Source organism: Nicotiana tabacum, chromosome 11 (assembly GCF_000715075.1).
Source record: "Nicotiana tabacum cultivar K326 chromosome 11, ASM71507v2, whole genome shotgun sequence".
NCBI classification, from domain to species: domain Eukaryota; kingdom Viridiplantae; phylum Streptophyta; class Magnoliopsida; order Solanales; family Solanaceae; genus Nicotiana; species Nicotiana tabacum.
In genome coordinates, this window is record NC_134090.1 from 154,636,202 (window position 1) to 154,656,433 (window position 20,232).

At 35.7% G+C, this 20,232-nt stretch overlaps 3 protein-coding genes across 3 annotated transcripts; 1 reads left to right on the plus strand and 2 right to left on the minus strand.

The window, feature by feature from the left end:
* Positions 1 to 392: 392 nt before the first annotated feature.
* LOC107763662 (putative membrane-associated kinase regulator 4) lies at positions 393 to 1,625 on the plus strand. The gene has a single exon (XM_016582149.2). The coding sequence runs from the start codon at positions 445 to 447 to the stop codon at positions 1,516 to 1,518; it is 1,074 nt and encodes a 357-aa protein (XP_016437635.1). The 5' UTR covers positions 393 to 444; the 3' UTR covers positions 1,519 to 1,625.
* Positions 1,626 to 10,508: 8,883 nt separating this feature from the next.
* On the minus strand, positions 10,509 to 14,254 carry LOC107763656 (uncharacterized). Its single transcript, XM_016582144.2, has 6 exons — positions 13,961 to 14,254; positions 13,803 to 13,852; positions 12,565 to 12,697; positions 11,148 to 11,254; positions 11,028 to 11,076; positions 10,509 to 10,860 (listed from the first exon to the last, which is right to left on the minus strand). Exons 1-6 carry the CDS (start codon positions 14,148 to 14,150, stop codon positions 10,844 to 10,846), a joined length of 546 nt encoding a protein of 181 aa, XP_016437630.1. The 5' UTR covers positions 14,151 to 14,254; the 3' UTR covers positions 10,509 to 10,843.
* Positions 14,255 to 14,695: 441 nt separating this feature from the next.
* LOC107763657 (ankyrin repeat-containing protein ITN1) lies at positions 14,696 to 19,463 on the minus strand. Its single transcript, XM_016582145.2, has 4 exons — positions 19,184 to 19,463; positions 17,850 to 18,344; positions 16,774 to 17,183; positions 14,696 to 16,032 (listed from the first exon to the last, which is right to left on the minus strand). Exons 1-4 carry the CDS (start codon positions 19,203 to 19,205, stop codon positions 15,205 to 15,207), a joined length of 1,755 nt encoding a protein of 584 aa, XP_016437631.1. The 5' UTR covers positions 19,206 to 19,463; the 3' UTR covers positions 14,696 to 15,204.
* Between the last annotated feature and the right edge of the window lie 769 nt (positions 19,464 to 20,232).

Sequence of the window (20,232 nt, forward strand, 5' to 3'; positions counted from 1 at the left end):
TAAAACTTTCTTGTTTAATTAATGATACCTAATTACCTTTTGGAGAAGGAGAAAGACATTTGACGAGTTTAAGTAATATACACCGTCAATATAAAGAATCTTACACCATAATGTTACTTTTTCTGGTAAGTCATCTTATTTTCAAGATTACATATCCCATATTTTGAGGGATTTTAATTTCAAAATTACACATCTCACAATAAATTACATCAGCCATCAGAGGAAATTTTAAGAAAAATTTTAAACAACACAAACATGACCAAAATACGATTTTCCCCTTTTATGTCCTAAACTTTGTTTAAAATATATGCCTAATATTTGCAGCCATTTTTTTAAAGAAAAAGTTGTACCTCTATCCTCTTTAAAATGGTCTTCTTCCTTAGCATTTGCTCTCAAAGCTCAACTTACACTTCCAACTCACAGAAAAAGAAGGAAAAAAAAACTATGGAATATGCAGAAATTCGTCATTCATGTGACAATGCAGAAGAAGATTACATAGATATGGAATTAAGTTCACATTCCAATATATTTTCACAATTCAAAAACTCCCCATCTCAAGCTAGAGAATTTGAGTTCCAAATGTTACCAAATTCAATAGATAAAGACACAACAACTTCACCAGCTGATGAACTATTCCACAATGGTAAACTTCTCCCTCTTCATCTCCCTTTTGGTACACAACAAATGGTTGAAAAACTTCTTCAAAATCCCAATAAATCAGTTCATTTAACTAGAAAAAATGATATTTTTCAAGAGTCTTCATTTAGTACACCTTTATTCACAACTACTACTAATACTCCTACAAATAATACACCATTTGAATCTTGCAATATTTCTCCCTCTGATTCCTGTCAAGTTAGTCGGGAACTCAATCCGGACGAATACATGTTCGAATACTCAACAGAAGATCAAGCTACTAGCTTCAATCCAGTAGATGAAAGTTCAAAAAGGTCCTGGACGCGAAAACTCAAGCTGATTAAAAATTCCTCGTTTGGTTCAAAACTTAAATCCTCTCGCGCTTATGTCAAGTCCTTCTTTTCCAAATCTGGTTGTTCAAATGAGTACTCAGCAAACTTTGACAAAGGGTCTGTACCAATGGCTAAAGAAGCAAAAAAAGAGCCATTTGGGCAAATTCAGAGAAGTGCATATTCAAAAGGAATGAACAAAGAAAATGTTGTTGATCAAGATCACAGAGGTAGACATAGAAGATCATTTTCAGGAGCTATTAAAAGATTTTCAACAGCTAAATCTTCTTCTTCATTTACGTCGTCTTCTGGTTCCTCCTCAGCTTCAAGTTCAAACAATTCAAATGAATTTCAAGATATGCATTTCTTTAAGAGAAGCAGTAGTGCATATTCAGAAATAGAGAATTCAATTCAAGCAGCAATTGCTCATTGCAAAAATTCTCAACAGCAGTTTCATTCAAGAAAGACAATAAGTGATATTGGAGTTTGTTCATTGTCAGCTTCTAAGGTAATTAGTGAAGAACAAGAAAGGCCTGGACTCTGTAGGGGATAAACTTTTCCTTTTTTTTTTTTTTTTTTTTGTGTGTGTGGTTATTTCCTCATTTACTGGGAAGTTTAGTGGCAGAAGTAGACAATGAACAAAGTTATCTTATTACATGTGGTTTTTTCCTTCACAAATTTTGTGTAATAAGCCTTCATATAGTTTAGCAATTCTCAAAATGTGGCATAAATGGCTAGTATTTTAAAAGCACAACTCATTCTTGCAATTAGTGAAAAATGTCAAATTAAGGCTTTTTAGTGCATAATTATGATGAAAGTACAAGGGGACTACAAGGTTCAAAATGACATAATTCTCAAAGATTTCCAAATGTATTTTTTTTTCTTATGACCGAGAAATTCGTCTAGGGACAACCCTTAGGATAACCGCAGCTGTCGAAACTCGGAAATAATCGGTACCTTTCTTCAATTAAATACCAGGCTTAGTTCGCATGGTGCAGTGTTGAACCTGTGACCTGAGTCACTAGTCCCTCAACCTTTGTCACTTGAACTATACTTGGAGGCCTTGAAAGCTAGTCTTGATGAATCATTTCATTATGAGTCTTAGGCCCCGTTTGTCCATTAAAAAATTCTTTTTTTCAAAAGAAAAAAATTCAAAAATGTATTTGTCCATGAAGTTTTGCAATTTTTTGAAAAAAAAATCGAAAATGAGTTTTTCAAAAACCAAAATTTTAAAATTTTAAAATTTTATGCCCAAACGCCTACTTAATTGTCACTAAGAAAGACTATGGACTCGATGTAATGTTCTCAGTCTTGGATTCGAATAGAGAAAGGAGCACTTCCTTTTGGGTAAAATTAAAAAAAAAAAAAAAAAATAGTACTATAAAGAACTAGTCTTCCTTCCATTAGATGGAGAGGGGAATTTGAACCCTCAATATAAAGGTAAAGAATGTGACTAATAAAGAGCTATTTTGAGCATAATGCAGAAATAAAATATGGTATCCCTGTTGGATGAATTTGTCTTTTGACTGCTACAGATTGATGTTAGAAGGCTTCAACCTTAAGTTTTAGTAATAAATTGTTAATGCTATTAGTTTAGTGGGTAATTTATTAAAGCTAATGATGTTTTTATTAAGAATAAGAATCTGTGGAGGCTGCAGAAAGAAAGTGGTCTAATGGTCCTCAAAGTACATCAATAATTATTGCAAAAATCATACATAACTTCATTTATAATGACTCACTTTGCGCTTTCACCTTTCTCATGTAACCCAATTCATCAGGAGAGAAGAATGATGAGTACTAACAGAATTTATACCCATATTATTTATCAATAAAATTATATATATTTCTTCATATAAGAAAAAAGTTGAATGAGCGAATTGTGTTTTAGAAATTGATTTGTAATTGTCTCAACTTAGTATTGAATTTTCTTTTCTATCAATATTGAATACTGCTAGTCTACTGCTCTTTATTTCTCGAGTAAAAAGATTAACTTTTTGTTTAATCTATATTATCTAATACTATCACAGGCTGATGATAGCAAATATCTTTTTATTAGTGATGGGAAATGTCCGAATCATGATTAAATAAAGTATTATTGTGAGGTCACTCTAATCAAAGGAAATACCGAAAATAATCATCAATTTCGATTGCAAAGCCCACTTGTTTGGCACTCGAGAATAGCTTAGGCATCTGACTCTTTTATTATTAATTCATTTTAAGCTAAAAGCAAAATAAATGTTTCCAATAGGAAAAGGTTTAATGAGGACTTCTTTTTAATTGCATAATATTGAGGGACCAGAGAAGGGCAACGGAAAGAGAAATGAGAATGAGAGATTAGGGAATAGTGGTAGTCGAATCCGTCTATACTGTGCGGGAAACTTTTGATGGGAAGTAAGGAAGGCTAGATTTCTTTTTTATAACTGCGAAGTCGACTAGTGATTCACGGTTCTAAACTAGGTGGATAATGAATCCGCCCCTTTATCTTTCTCCACTGGTATGCCAACCTTTTGACTGCAATAGAATTACGAACCATGAAACTTGTGGAATTCTAAAACAGAACTTTTCTAGGAACCTGTTGTTTAAGTCTCGTTTTCTTATTGTCCCTTCCAAGACATTCCGCGTACATCATTTGGAAGGTTATATAGTTTTGGAGTGTAATATTGTGATTGTCCATCTCCTTTAGTCGAGTGACTTCGTATCTATCTTTGCCAAGAAAAACTAGTTCTAGAAGCATCAACCATCAAATCACACCAAAGTAATTCTTTTCTGATGTGAAAGTTCAGATTATGCTGCAACCACAGAGCATACTAAGATAAAACCTTGGCTCTGATACCAATTGTTGCGGAAGTCGAATATATAGATAGTTAAATCACAACTACTATATCTAAAGGTAACTAATAAATAGTAAATGAGATGATAATAAAAGGAACACCAGAAATTAACGAGGTTCGACAAAATTTGATTTTTGCCTAGTCCTCGGACACAATCAACTCAAACTTTATTTCACTCCAAAAATACAAGTGAAATACTACAAGAGAGAAAGAAGATTCAAATGCCTTAGGAGATAAGAAGGCAAGTGAGAGATATCTTCAAATGAACAAAACCCTTGCTATTTATAGAAGGGAAATTACCCTAATAATGTCATGCATGACATCATATTAAGTATGAACATGCAATGTAAATGCATGAAAAAGGCATCTACCAATTTCTTCCAAAAAAGAGGCTCCAAATGTTCACACTAGTTCATATTAATCTTGACAAATTAAACAAATATCCACCTTGGCAAGATTCCACTTTTTCAATTTTCTTTCACTGATAAATCTTGATTGTGTCTTCAAATTCAATTTTCAAAGTTCAACAATGTTGATCAAGTTCAAACAATGTTGAAACTTGATCGCAGTCACTACTTTTGTTAGTATATCGGCAGGGTTGTCTGTAGTTCGAATTTTTTGCACCATGACTCCACTTTCTTCTATAATATCTCGTACAAAGTGATATCGAACATCAATGTGCTTCGTCCTTGCATGATAAACTTGGTTCTTTGCTAATTAGATAGCACTCTGACTATCACAAAATAGTGTGATGTTTTCTTGACCAATACCAAGCTCTCTAAGCAATCCTTGAAGCCAAATTGCCTCCTTTACAGCCTTTGTAATTGCTATGTACTTTACCTTAGTAGTAGACAAAGCAATTGTTGACTGCAAAGTAGACTTCCAACTAACTGGTGCATTTGCAAAAGTGAAAACATAACCAGTAGTTGATCTACACTTGTCCAAATCACCAGCATAATCTGAGTCACAATATCCAACCAGATACTAACTATCTTCCTGCTCAAAAATCAATCCAATATCTACAGTATTACGAATATACCGTAGAATCCATTTTACAGCTTGCCAATGCTCCTTTCCTGGATCATGCATATACCTGCTTACAACTCCGATAGCATGTGAAATATCAGGTCTTGTGCAAACCATTGCATACATCAAGCTACCAACGACATTCTCATATGGCACCCTTGACATATACTCTCGTTCAGCTTCATTCTTCGGCGACATAGCAGCACTAAGCTTAAAGTGAGGAGCAAGTGGAGTGCTAACCGACTTCGTGTTGTCATTCATGCCAAATCGATCGATTACTCTCATCAAGTATTCTTTCTGAGATAGATAGAGTTTCTTTGAATGTCTATTTCTTTTTATCTCCATGCCAAGAATTTTTTTCGCCTCACATAAATCTTTCATCTCAAACTCCTTTCTTAGTTGAATCTTCAACTTCTCAACTTCCTCTTGACTTTTGGAAGCTATCAACATATCATCAACGTATATGAGAAGATATATGGAGGATCCATCTTCAAGCTTGCACAAATACACACAATGATCGTATTTGCTTCTTCTGTACTTCTGCCGCAACATAAACTTATCAAATCATTTGTACCATTGTCTAGAAGATTGTTTCAATCCATACAACGATTTTTCAAGTTTGCACGCCATATTTTCTTTTCCAGCAACTTTGAATCCTTCTGGCTAAGTCATATAGATTTCCTCTTCCAAGTCTCCATGTAAAAATGCAGTTTTTACATCTAACTGAACTAGTTCCAAATTCAACTGTGCTACCAAAGCCAATAAACTCTAATGGATGAGTGTTTCACGACTGGAGAAAACACCTCATTATAATCAATTCCCTCATTTTGAGCGTATCCTTTGGCCACAAATCTTGCTTTGTAGCGAACATCTTCCTGGTTAGGAAATCCTTCTTTCATTGCAAATACCCATTTGCACTCAATTGCTTTCTTTCCCTTCGGGAGATTGGCCAATTTCCATGTGCGATTCTAATGAAGGGACTGCATTTCTTCATTCATAGCAATCCTCCACTTATCTTCTTCTGAACTTTGGACTGCGTCTTTATAAGTGATAGGAACACCATCAGCTACAATTGAGGCCGCACAAGCCACCGTCTCTATGAGACGAACAGGTTTCTTCATTGTTCTTTTTGGCATGCTGGTTGCTATTGATTCAAGTTGTTATTGGGGTTCCTATGTTGGAATTTCCCCCTCTACTGGCTCTTCTTCCGGAGGATAATCTTCATTTGTTTCATCCACTACTTCTTATGTAGGAAAAATAAATTTTCCCTCAAACCCCACCTGCTTAGAAGCACCCTCATCTTGTTTGGTATCTTCATCTGTTACCTTATTTACCATAGCAGATTCATCAAAGGTAACACCCCTGTTGAATATTACTTTCTTTGTCATAGGACACCATAAGCGATATCCTTTGACTCCAGAAATAATCCCCATAAAAATAGCCTTCTTTGCCCTTAGAGATAATATGCAGTTGAGCCAAACACGCGCAAAGAGTCATAATCTACAGCAGACTTTCCATACCATTTTTCAAATGGTGTCTTGCCATCAATAGCAGCATATGGTAGACGATTAAGGAGGTGGCATGCATATATAATTGCCTCAGCCCAAAATTCTTTGCCCAATCCAGCATTGGACAACATACACCGAACCTTCTCTAACAAGGTCCGGTTTATACGTTCTGCCACTCCATTCTGTTGTGGTGTATGTCTGACAGTGAAGTGTCAGACGATGCCATTATTTTCACAGACCTTATTGAAATGATCATTTTTGTATTTACCTCCGTTGTCTGTGCGAATAAATTTGATCCTCCTGCTTGTTTGATTCTCCACCATCGTCTTCCATTTGAGAAAAATTCCCAATACTTCATCTTTCCTCTTCATTGTATACACCCACACTCTTCGAGAAAAATCATCAACAAATGTTATAAAATAGTGCTTCCTATCCAATGAAGGTGTTTTGAAAGGATCCCAAACATCAGAGTGTACATAATCCAAAATGCATTTAGTATTATGGAACGTTGTACCAAATTTAACCCTTTTTTGTTTCCCTTTGACACAATGCTCGCAAAACTCCAAGTTGCAAGTCTTTACTCATTTCAACAATCCTTGATCTGATAGAGTTTTCAAGGATTTTCCTCCAGCATGTCCCAAGCGCATATGTCATAGCCTGGTTGCTTCTGCCTCTTTATCGTCACTGGATATCACTGTCGCTGCCCCAATAACTGTACTACCGTGATAGTGGTACATGTTATTGTTCTTCCGATTGGCCTTCATTACCACTAGTGCACCGGAGCATATTCTCATCACTCCATTTTCTGTAATGATTTTGAACCCTTTTGATTCTAGGGCTCCCACAGAGATGAGATTCTTCTTCAAACCTTGTATATATCGAACATCTGTTAATGTTCTGATCATTCCATCATGGTTCCTTAATCGTATTGAACCAATGTCATATGAGGTAAGAGGGTTGTTATCCGCTGTGTGGACAACTCCATATTCTCCTTCTTGAAAATCTACGAACCAGTCCCTGTTGGGACACATATTATAGCTACAAGCTGAGTCCATCAGTCATATGTCTGATGATGTTGATGACTCTGTTGTAACTAATGAGAAGTCTGAATCATCACAATCAGCTACATTTGAATCCATAATGGCCTTTCCATTGTTATGTTTGGCCTTATTCTTCAACTTCGGATAGTCTTTCTTCCAGTGCCCCTTTTCTCGACAAAAAGCACATTCATCTTTGCTGGGTCTAGATCTTGACTTGGATCTTCCCTTCTTTATCCTCGTTTGATTTTGAGGACGACCCCTCACAATCAGTGCTTCTCCTTCTCCGCCCTTTTGTTTTTCTCTATTTCTTTGTTCATAGTTGTACAAAGCCGAACAAACTTCTCTGAGAGAAACTTCGTCATTTCCATGGAGTAGAGTAGTTTCATGGTGCTCGTACTCATCAGGAAGTGATGCCAACAACATCAAGGCCAAGTCACCACCATCAAAAGTTGCATCCATATTTCGCAAATCTGTGACCAACTTATTGAAACTGGTGATATGTCCATTCATTGTGGTACTAGTAACATAGGTGAAGCGAAACAGTCTTTTTTTCATGTACAATTTATTTTGACTATTCAAAAATTTATCTTCCAGTGCTTTCCATAATTTACTTGCAGAAGTTTCCTTTGTGTATGGATATTTCTGCTCTCTAGCAAGGTAGGATCGAATGGTACCGCAAGCAACACGGTTGATAATTTTCCAATCTTCTTCTCCAATAACATCTGGTTTCCTTTCTTCAATGGCAAGATCTAGCCCTTGTTGAAAAAAGGACATCTAGAACCTCGGCTTGCCACATCCCAAAGTGTCCTGACCCGTCAAAATTTTACCGCAAATTTCGCATTTGACACAATTCTTGTCATAAGCGAAGATGTCAACGATGACGTATTATTGACACTTGATGTAGATTCTTCTTTTTTATTATCTCCCATTTTCGCTACAGATACTATTTATTTGCTAACAGTACAGAACACCAAAGTAATTCTTTTCTGATGTGGAAGTTCAGACTATGCTGCAACCAAAGAGCATACTAAGATAGAACCTTGGCTCTGATACCAATTGTTGCGGAAGCCGAATATATAGAGAGTGATTAAATCACAACTACTACATCTAAAGGTAGCTAATAAATAGTAAATGAGACAATAATAAAAAAAATATCAGAAATTAACGAGGTTCGGCAAAATTTGATTTTTGCCTAGTCCTCGGACACAATCAACTCAAACTTTATTTCACTCCAAAAATATAAGTGAAATACTACAGGAGGGAAAGAAAATTCAAATGCCTTAAAAGATAAGAAGGCAAGTGAGAGATATTTTCAAATGAACAAAGCCCTTGTTATTTATAGAAGGGAAATTACCCTAATAATGTCATGCATGACACATTAATAACATGCAATGTAAATGCATGAAAAATGCATCTACCAATTTCTTCCAAAAAAGAGGCTTCAAATGTTCACACTAATTCATATTAATCTTGACAAATTCAACAGTTTTAACTAAGAAATCGCTAGGAACCAGTGATACACGGTTCTGTACTAGGTGAATAATGACTATACCCCTTTATCCTTCTCCACTAAAATATCAATCTTTTGACTACAACATGATTACGAATCATGACGTGCGCCTAATCCATACATGAGGCTCTAAGCTCTTACGACATCCCGTCTTTTGACGACGGTTAAAATGGCACTTACTCTATCTTTCTCCAGTGGACCAAAGAAGGCTAGATTTTCGTAAACAGCTTTCCTTTCACTATTAGGAAAAAGCAAAGAAAACCCCAAAATAGAACATACTTTCATTTTCATTTATTTTGGTCTGGCAAAAAGAAAAGGTTGCTTTTAGAAAAAAGAAGAACCACCTTTTGGATTTCAAGTGGGTGTACCAAAACGTAAACTAAGTGAAGATGTCAGCCAGATTTTTGACAAAAATTAGACCCAAAATAACATTGTTGTAAAGATTAATTGATGTTGTCCAGCACTTGGGGATACTGATAAGCATATTACAAGAAACACTTTCTCCCCACCAATTTCCCCAAACGTCTAGAGAATCAAATACCAAAAAGCATACCAAAAGTTGTCGACTAAGCTCCTAATTTCTGAATCTTTTCTTTAGTCAATGTTATAAGATCAAGGATCACCACTGATTTCTAGTTTTCAAGATACTCATAAAAGCAAAGTAAGATCAAAGGATATTTATATGATCCTTCCATTTACCAGAGGATGAAAAATGCAGGGTAATTTTCCTACGAAAGAACTCAGAGAAAGCATTTATTTCTGTTCTCGGGTAAAACTTCAATTACATATTTACATGAGTCTCACAAAGCATAACCAATACAGAAAAATCTTTACCGACATCAAGTGTTTATATCAAATGCATTAGTTAACCAGAAAGTTATACTTTAAAGTGAAAATACATTTTACTTTAAATAACTATTGCTAGTAATAAAGATGCATTAAAAGAACAACATTGGTCTGGTGTGAACACTGGATATATGAATTTTTCCCGACTCCATTGCGGATAAAAGAGGACGATGGTAGGTTGCCAACCATTGTAAATATAATCTATCTATGAGCAGTACTCAGAATAATTTTGAAATGGACCTAAATCGGACAATGAATTTATAAGATTATATAGCTGGCCGCAACTAGCTTGAGATTGAAATAACACTATTTTCTTAATCGTGAACAGAAAAAACGGGACTGGATTGTTATATTATGGAACTCCATATGTTTAATATTCCCATAAAATTAATGGAAACAAACAAAGATGAGAGCCAAAGCCTGTATACTTTCACAAATATCAAAGAAATTTTATTTTTGGTTCGCGTCTCTAGAAAATATTAAAGCAATGCTATGATATTTCTGTCTTCTCTAGTTCATCAAGCATTAGTACAATTTGTTTGTCTGCATATCTGTATTTTTCCTTATTGTCTCAAGAAGTAGGACCATTAGCTGAAAAAAAGAACTACGAGATCGAATCATCTCCATTGTACGTTTAGGACCATTAGATGAAGGAAAGAACTACGAGATCGAATCATCTTCTTTGCATCTTTGTAAACACAACAAACTGAGCAAGATGAAGAACATGAACCACAACAGTAAAAAGAAAAGGGATCAGACACAACTAGCCAAAATACGACACCTTTTGGAAGACAAAAATCCATAAAAATAAATAAATATTTCCATTAGCTTACAAATTATAGGAATCTGATGACATGATTCACTGAGTTTGACTTGTGGCATTAAGCATTAGAATGTTCAGGACAGTCGTCATAGTTGAGATGCAAGGAGTACATAAATAATTCAGGCGTGCAGTATTTGCAACATCCTGTCAACTAGCAGGCAGTTAAATGTCTTGGTAAGTCACAAACCTTTGCAGCTCAGAAGGAAGGAATACACGCCAATAAACAAGAAAGGCATTCAAGAGGAGTGTGTTCCTCAATTTGAAAGTCATTCACGGACCAGAGGACATTTTATTTCAAGAATTTTCTCCACCTTCAGAATAAAATAAAAATGCATCAAGTTTTATTTTGATGTGGCAAGAAAAGAAAAGATATAGAGTGCAGAAAACAAAAATGACAGTAAGATATCTCTCAAATTATTGCAATTGGCCTCCACCCCCTCCCAAAAAAAAATCCCACTCCCGTGAGAAAAAGAAGTACCAGAAAGTGATGCAGGAGGTGGAACATGTGGCTGCAGCTTAATTAGAATCTGCCACCAGTAGGTATAATGTTAGTGTACTGATATATCCTTGCGACAGGTGGAGAAAAAAATTTATGTACCTTTGTCTTCTCATTTCTTCCTATAAAGTCGCACAACTTTTTCCCTCTGGTGAGCTCTTTTCCTGCCCACAAAAGTTGCAATGTATTTTCTTCATGGAGATGTAAGCCTGCGAATCAAATAGTCATCCATGATTGCTGATTTCTTTGAGCTTCATTCTAGAAAGCGTGCAGACCGAATAACGAATGGGGAAAAAATAAAGAATAGCAACATTCTCTTGTTCACTCAACATTTGAAGGTTTCACTTTCATTTGCCCAGAGACTGAACTATGTTCTCATCAAGTGGTTCAGAAGTGTTAACCTATAACACGAATGAAGTGGAACTGTGGGCCTGATTATATAGGTTGGGGTAATTCATAGCATTAAGCTTATATATTTGTCATTTAGCAGGTGATGAGAATCAGAATAGCTATTATAACATGATTGATCAAATTACGTTGGTGATTAATTTTCATTATTTCTATAGATTGTGGCTTGTACAATATTTGAAGCTTTTGGTGAGAAACTTAGATTTCAAGAACTTCACGATCTTCAGGGGAAACAGACAATTTTTAGTTCATATTAAGCCTTTGACAGAGCAACTCCATACCCGTGATAAGTAAACAATGTACATGTTATTAGACGTCAACCAACAGAAAAGTGATTTTATGCAAAAATCCAGAAATATTAGAAATAATTTAAAAAGTAGATCAAAGCAAGTATTGTTGAAAGTGCTTTACGCAGCGAACTAACAACGTTCCATACATAGGATGGGTCTGATTATGGAAAATCCGAAGAAGTGAGCACACCAAGCTGATCTAGTTGGTAAAACCCAAAAGAAAGAGGAGCAAAAATAAGAACTTTATTAATATATTAGTTTTAATTTTATAATAAGTGAACTACATTAGTATATTAGTGTCACAGTCAATTAGATTACACCTTTTTATATATTTGTGGCGTAACATCACTTTTCATGTCACAAAAAAGATGCCAAGGAAGCGGGACATGACATCCCCAGGGAGCACGCTTACTGTAAATTCACTTTCTTGCGCCATAACTTTGAACATAGCATACTGCATTTTCAAATGCATAAGATAAATGTTATTCATCTGCAATAGCTTTTCTGAACACCCCTGAAGACCATGAAGTTTTCAAAAACAAAACTTTTCACCAATAGCTTAAAATATTGTACAAGCCACGATCTATAAAAAAGTGAAAGCCATTCAATCACCAAAGTAACATGATCAAATCAGGTTATAATAGCACGGGGAACTAAACAAGCAACCGCATCTCTTTCTAAACTGATTGTTAAAAGCATATTTGCAGCCTCAAATGTCTCTATCTAGAAGTATGAAGAACAATGGACTTGGCTATCAACAATAACATGCAGTTGAAAGCATATATGGCACAAGAGGCTGAAATAAGTAATTATGAACATACCTGACAAGAACTGCTGCAAATCGGAACTTGATAATCCGATTACTCTGCATGTTACCAAGAATTCCTTCTCAATGCTTCTTGTGTGATCTCTTAGTACACACAATGATAGAGGCTTGTTATGTATAACCTGGTCCTGCAATCCATTTCATCATCTTTACAAAAACTTTCCTTCAGAAAACAGAGATCAACAGAACCTATCATCACCAATTGAACCACCAAATGCAACGATGCAAAATTATCTTTTGCAACATTTCAAGTTAAATCTTCAAGCTTTACAACGTTTTTATTCTATAGACATTGTGTAAGCACAAAACTAATTTGATATGCACGGAATTGTTTAAGATGCTCAACCATCTTGATCTTCAGCCTCACTTTTTTGATTGCTTGATTTCTTTCCTTTTTCCTAATCCATCAATCTCTGCTTCGTATGTTAAAAGCAGGGTTACGGCCTTCAAATGATAGAGCATGACAAATAAAATGAAATAGACCACTAGATATGATGTGTATAGGAACAAACTCATCTCACTGCAAAATACTCCTATTGCTCCATAATACGACAGTGTTTGACTAGACATTTATTATATCAGTGATCATAGAAAAAGATTATTAAAGTAATGGTTGGAAACTTTGTTTTAACAGAGAAAACACCACATCTAAGTATATTTTGAATAATTAAATGAATTTGGATTTTTAACTAGTTTGACAACAACAACCAAAAAAAAAAAAAGATAGAGAGACAATTTTAACTAGTTTGAACCTTCTATAAAAATACTATCACTGGAATGGACACCTTGGTGAGCAGAGTCACCCAATAGCTAGTAGGAGATTGTAGGTACCTAGTGGATTTTTTACAAATAGACGTGCATGGTGTCCGAGATAGCTTGCACACACTTCGACAAATTTCATGGGGTACCTAGTACCTCCCCCAGCACAGGTATCATGTAATTCTGTCCACCAAGACTGTTTTTGCTTTTTTACCTAAGGAATTAGTCGAGGTGCATATGAGCACTATAATAATAAGAAAATTATAAATGGGATAATCATATACTTTTGAACATTCCAAAAATACAAAATGTGCCAAATAAATAAAGGAATAACAACTGCGCCGCCCACTCTAACAATGTAAGTAATTACTTACTCACTAAACATCATGATATCACTATACTAACAACATAAATAAGCATTTTAGAGCAAATATTAAAGCAATAATGAAAAAAAAAAAGCATACAGAAACAAACCTTGGAGGCGTACGAAGTAGCTTCTGAGAGAGCTCTGACAAGAGGCATCACTGCATTGACAATTTTATAAACCGTTTAAGTGAAACTAATAACAATTTCAACTCATAATCATGATTATGTATGATATTTTGTAGAATTTATTTATGATTGTAAAAAACCTTTAGGATCGCCTTGAAGCTTGGAGAGATAAGGCTGGAATTTGAGGGCGAGGTATTGAATCTTCAATTGGAGATTCGCGATTTCTGTAATGTCTTTGGCGATTTCATCAACTGTTGAAGTCGTTTCAGTGTCGTAGAGGAACTCGCCGTCGCCGTCGCCGTCGCCGTACTTCACGTGTACGCGAACCATCTCGAAGCCCTTGGCAAGTGATTTGTATGCTCAATTTTCCTTTGGAACTGTTTTTAAATTGGAAAACGAATCATTAACTAATTCAACTTTGAGCTTTGATATGATTCTTTTTAAAATTAACCTTGCAACTATTTCTTTAATTGTTTTTCCTAATGTCACTAATATAGCATATATAATAAGTCAAATTACTATTTTAAATTGCGTGTCTAATAAAATGTAATTATATAAAATAAAACAGTTAAATTTAAAAAAAAAAAAAAAAATAGTCCGGGTTTAAGTGGACAAGATGATCCTTTGTTAAGCGCCTTTTGCTTATGAAGAGTCGATCTAATCAATTTTAAAGCTAAATTGGACTATATGAGATCACGTTTTTAACTAAGTTTTAGATATTCAAAAATTACCCCAAAAGTACTATAAGTTGGACAATCAGAAATTACACCAAACTGCCATAAGTTTCAGTTTTGGTAAACTACTCAAAGAAAAAACTTAGGGATTGTTACAGATTATACATTGATTATACGACAACTGGAACTCTCAGCCTGTCATGGCATAAGTGCATAACATTTAGATGCAATAGACCAAACAGGCACATACAACTAACATCATGTAGGTTACATAGAATTCTTCCATAATGGTAGCTACTTTACAACATAAAGTGGGAGCTTAATGAATTGTTTTTACGATGTCTTTCCTGATGCTAGATTATACAGGAATATTCAGATCCCGCGCCACAAATTAAAATCTACAGTTCCATGAGTGTAGCTTAGAAATTATACATCTTTGCATCATATTCTGGTTCAGACAGAAACCTTCCTTGTTGCCAGGAAACTTCGCGTAAAATGGAACCTCCCTCCAAACATGAACAGATCAAACTTCTTCATTTGAACTTGCAGTTCCCTCCAAGTGCAGGGATTAAGTTTAAATGCTCTTAGGAAAGGATATGAGTTGTTCATCAGTCCTCAACTCAATAACAATGCCTTCACTACATACAACACTGCAACCCTTTCGTTTGAAAACTCTTGGGAGTTTCCTCATTATGTAGCAACTCTCCACTTCAAAGGGCATAAATTCTGTCAATATCTGAATTAGAGAACTCAGAGTGGTACCATGAGTTGGAACCACTTCTCGCGTGCTTTTCCTTCTTCCTTATCGATCTTTTCTTCCTTGATCTTACCACATAGTAAGTCATGGTTCCAAGAACCCCAGCCATTATTACTCCCCCTACTACTGTTACCAATATTGCAGCCCACTCAAACTTGCGACCAACCACTATATAAGAGGATGCCATAAATGCCACTGAAGTGCAGACAGAAGCCAACCACATCAGTTTGTTAATTACCTCTACCACTCTTCTTTCTGCCTTTGTTTCTCCTCTAACCAATGTAATCTGAACTACGACAACAGCTAGAGACGTAAAAAGTGCAAGGGCATTGAAGATGAAGAAGATTTTAAAAGAAGCAGTGGTCACAACCACAGCCACTCCATTATTATCATCACCTCCAGGCACAGTAAAAATAGCTGCAAATGCAACTGTGGCAAAGAGAACAGCAACAACAGTCACAGAATTCGTTGCATTATTGATCCCTTCTCGATGGAGCTTTCTAAGCTCTTTAGCAATTCCATGGACATTTTTATTGGTCCTCTTAGTTTGTTCAAGCTGTGTGTGAATATCTTTCTTGATTTGGCTAACAGTTTTCCTCAACTCATCCCTTGGTTGGTTCAATTCATTAGCTCTAACAGCTCCATATTTGTATAAACACTCCTTTATTTCTGCAGATTCCTCAGAGAGGGGAAGATCTTCAGCTATGTCAAGAGCTGTCTTGTGATCTCTGTTCAGTGCGTTAACATTACTATCAGGCAGGCGTAGCAACTCCCTCACTATCTGCAAGGCAAAGTTCTGAAATGTTAGAAGCAAGAAGAGAAATGCTTCAGGTAGCTGAATAGAAACTTTGCTATAAAATGATGCGGCCAAGGACCATGATTATTGTAACAATGGATTCCATGGTGATCCATAGTTTGTATAATCTAGAGACGAGCACCAACAAATTTGAGAAAGAAAGAAAAATAAAAAGGTATTTTAGGCAGTAGCAGTTTGTAAGACCATTCAAAAATGAGGTTCGTACAATTGCCTGACAGTTCTAGAAGTCAAACCATTTCTCTGAGAACATAAAGGGAAAATGTCATCATGGATGCAGAATTCTAAGTTACTGAAGGTTTAATAAGCTAGTATCAGATTATGAAATGCCACCGCACTGAAGGTTTAGCTTCTAATACCCAAATATGGACCAGCAAAGCTAATATGATTTACGTAGCCATGTGTGTAAGAAGCAGTTCCTGATTCTATAATCACTTCGAACATTCCAAGTCAGGCCACTAATCCATTTAAAGAACAAGATGCAGATTAAAAGTTATTTTTTGATCAGGAAAGAAAAAACATCAGATTAACAATAATTTTCTTCTCACCTGTCATATACAATAGTAACTTTGTGACATGCTTTGCAGCACACCATGCATTACGAACAGAAACACCATAGAGAAATTGTGATGTCGTTTTTGGTGGGATGGGGATTTGGGGGAAGAAGTATTACATTAAAACGTCATGTTTGAGTAACAGATTGCCTACCTCTGCACGCTTTTTCCGGGTGGCTATGTGTAATGCTGTGTTGCCAAACTTGTCTGGCAGCATAACTATAGCAGCATCAGCCTCGAGAAGCAATATCACCACCTCACAGCTAATCCCCTTTACAGCCATATGCAATGCAGTTTGCCCTTTCTTATCAGTCCTCCTTGCCAATTGTGGATCTCTGTCAAGCAAGGCCTTAACAATTTCCACGTGCCCTTGTCTTGCAGCTAAATGCAATGCATTTTTACCATTGGACCTAGAAATTTCTAGTAAGCTGCAATCCTTCGACAGCAGTTCATTGACCACTGAAATATGTCCTCTTGAGGCAGCAGTTATAAGAGGGGTTGCATTTGAAGGGCCAAACGTTTTACTCAGTCCAGGATCATGCTCTAACAGCAATTGGACGATTGCTGTTATAAGAGAGCAAGCATCAGTCTTTGTCCAATAACTATTATCTTATGGCATCTTTAAAATCCATTTTCAAAATTTACTGAACTACAGCATTTTTTTAGAATGATTTCTGCATAATTCTCCACACATATTTTTAGCACACTAGGTTGCAATAGGTCAATATCATAAAAGTGCGGACCTTCTAGTACAACCAGCATCAGCTATATCGAGACTGATGGAATGATATTCTAAAACAAAATCACTTCAATTTTATATTCTCTTTGACAAGGCATAATCAAAAGATAACTCCACCTCCAACCCTGAGGCATGAAGTTGGGGTCCAAGTTCAAGTCAGAATTTTGATAAAAATTAGTTTAGCAAGCTAACTAACTCATTTATCACCTTATTACTGATTCTTTAGTTTTATTGATATTTACTATTTGTCAAGTTAGTCTAAACCATTGCGATTTCATAGTGTTAATATCTATTCAGACAAGACATATAACTTGCCCTTGGTTAGCAATTTTTTCATTGTCCAACGTCTTGTTAGACTCTATCCTTCATCTATCCAAACGAGAAACTTAACAAGCCAAATTTAAGCTAAAACCCCATTACCAGAACGACAAATAAATGATGCCTAAAAAGGAATAAATAGATCAAATGATCAAGAAATCTAAGATCTTTACCATGGTGTCCTTGACTTGCAGCTATATGCAAAGGATCAAATCCTGACCGATTCTTCTTAGTAAGAGTTTCCTTGTTGCAGTACTTCAACAACTCTTTCACCACATCAAGATATCCCTTCGCTGCTGCTGTAAACAGTGCTGTCTCTCCTAATTCATTTACTTCATTTACTACAGATGCTCTGATCTCTGCAACCTCTTGATTAAAGTCGTCGCCGCTCAGAGTCCCCACCATTTGGGTATCGATATCATTAAGTATCTGCTTCACTGCTGCTAGATCACCTTTCTGAGCTGCTAAATGAAGCTCAGTGTCATTGTGCCTTCCCGTCACCTGTTTTACATATTTCTTTTTCCCTGCTTGGTCAATTCTCTTGCCGGAATTGGAAAGCACGAGAGCTGGTGCTGTTGCTGAAGATGGAGATGGGGCCGGTGATGGCTCAGCTAGAGGGTTATGGCTGAGTGTTGGAGTAATCAACCCTTTCTCGATATCTCTGTCACCTAGTACAAGCACATACAAAAACAGTCAGCAAAAATGAGCAGCTACTCAGCATTAGATAATCAAGAATCAGGTGCGCGACTACTTATAAATAAACAAGTAACTCCATCATAAAGTCTTCAGAACTGAAAACTACCAAGTATCAAAGCATAAAAGAGGAATATTTCAAAAATTATTCCCATACATCGGACAAACTTCAGTTTTCCTAATTTCTTCAAATTGTCATCTAAGTAACCATTCTTTAGTATTGATTGATAGCGAACCCAAATTAGTTTCAAATTTCTTTACAATTGATTGATTAATTGTCATCTAATAATCCGCAAAATACACAAAACTAACTAAAGTAAATTGCTCATGTGTTGAGTTAATTGCTTATAGTATGTTAGGATAGATAACTGAAAAAGGCTGTAGCTTATGTCTATTGAAATGCAAAGTAAAGTTGGACAAGTTAAGTGTTCTATATAAAAGCAAGGTACAACTCAATAAACATAAGGTACAACACTTTACTCTAACATAACTAGATTTAAGTTTTTCATCTCACAATCTTCACTTTTATGTTCAGTGTAAGCCCTAGCTACCTGAATTTACTTCGCAAAGTAAAATTTGTATACATCTCCATCTAGGGGGGTGGGGGTGGGGTGGGGGGGTGGGGGGTTAACTGGTAAGAACCATATTTCTACATATAATTCTCTACAGCGAATAACCCATATACTTAAAACTATATCTTCAGCTAATCGAGCAGAAAGCACTGGAAGTACAGGAGCTAGCTACTGATAATTCGATGATCAAGTCAATTATGAATTTTTTTAATTGTATTGAATATAGATATGGTTAGAGTTACCTTCTTCAACAGGAGAAGCCATCTTTTAGAAGAGAATCAGTCACAGAGAAGTTGAATTGGAGTAAAGAGAATCAAGAAATTAGAGTTTGAGATTTGAGGTAAAGTGGGAACTTTTGTTGGCTTATAGAAAAGGAAAGAGTAAAGGAAGGTGCTGAGAAAGAATATTAAAGAACAGGACTAGAAGACAGAATTGAGGAACGTGCTGAGAAACTTAGCTCATTGAAAATGATCTTTTTTTCTCTTCCTCTCAAAGAATCAATTATTGTTCTCTACTTATCTCAAAGGAAAACTTGCGCTTTTAGTCCTCATTTATCAACAAATTCTGATTTTAGGTCTTAATTGAAATGTATACTTTTGATTCTTTTATTAATGGATTTCTTACAAATTTGACGAAATATGAACTACAACAATAATATACTCAGTGTAATCCCACAATTATGATCCAAGGAGGTAATGTATACGATGACTATTAGAGATATTGTTTTCGATAGACTCCAAATTAAGGAAAGCAAAATCTCTGCAGTTTTAAGAAAGAGATACGGAAGTGAAGATGTCATAGGAAAGAGAAGATATAGCCACAGATAGATGACTAAGATGACTGAAGCAAAAGAAATAGAAAGTAATAATAGAACTCAAAGAATAGAAAATACCAGATTATACTAGTATTACAGGTATGTGAAAACAATACATATATGAAAAAGAAATATTAAACTATACTGTGCTCGGCTACTTACTAATCTACTACCCTAACACCTTATCTTCATATCCTCCTATCAAGGGACGTATCCTTGATATGCTGAAAATATGTCATGTCGTGCCTCATTACCTTACTTCCAATACTTCTTTGGCCTACCTCTACCTCTACCTGGCTCGTCAATGCCAACCTCTCATTCCTCCTCACTAGGACAACAATGCATCTTCTCTTCACATGCCTAAACCATCTCAACCCCTCTTCCCGCATCTTGTTCACTACAAAGACTACTCCTACCTTGTCCAGAATATCCTCATTCTTAATCATATCTCTCATGGTATGCTCACACATTCATTTC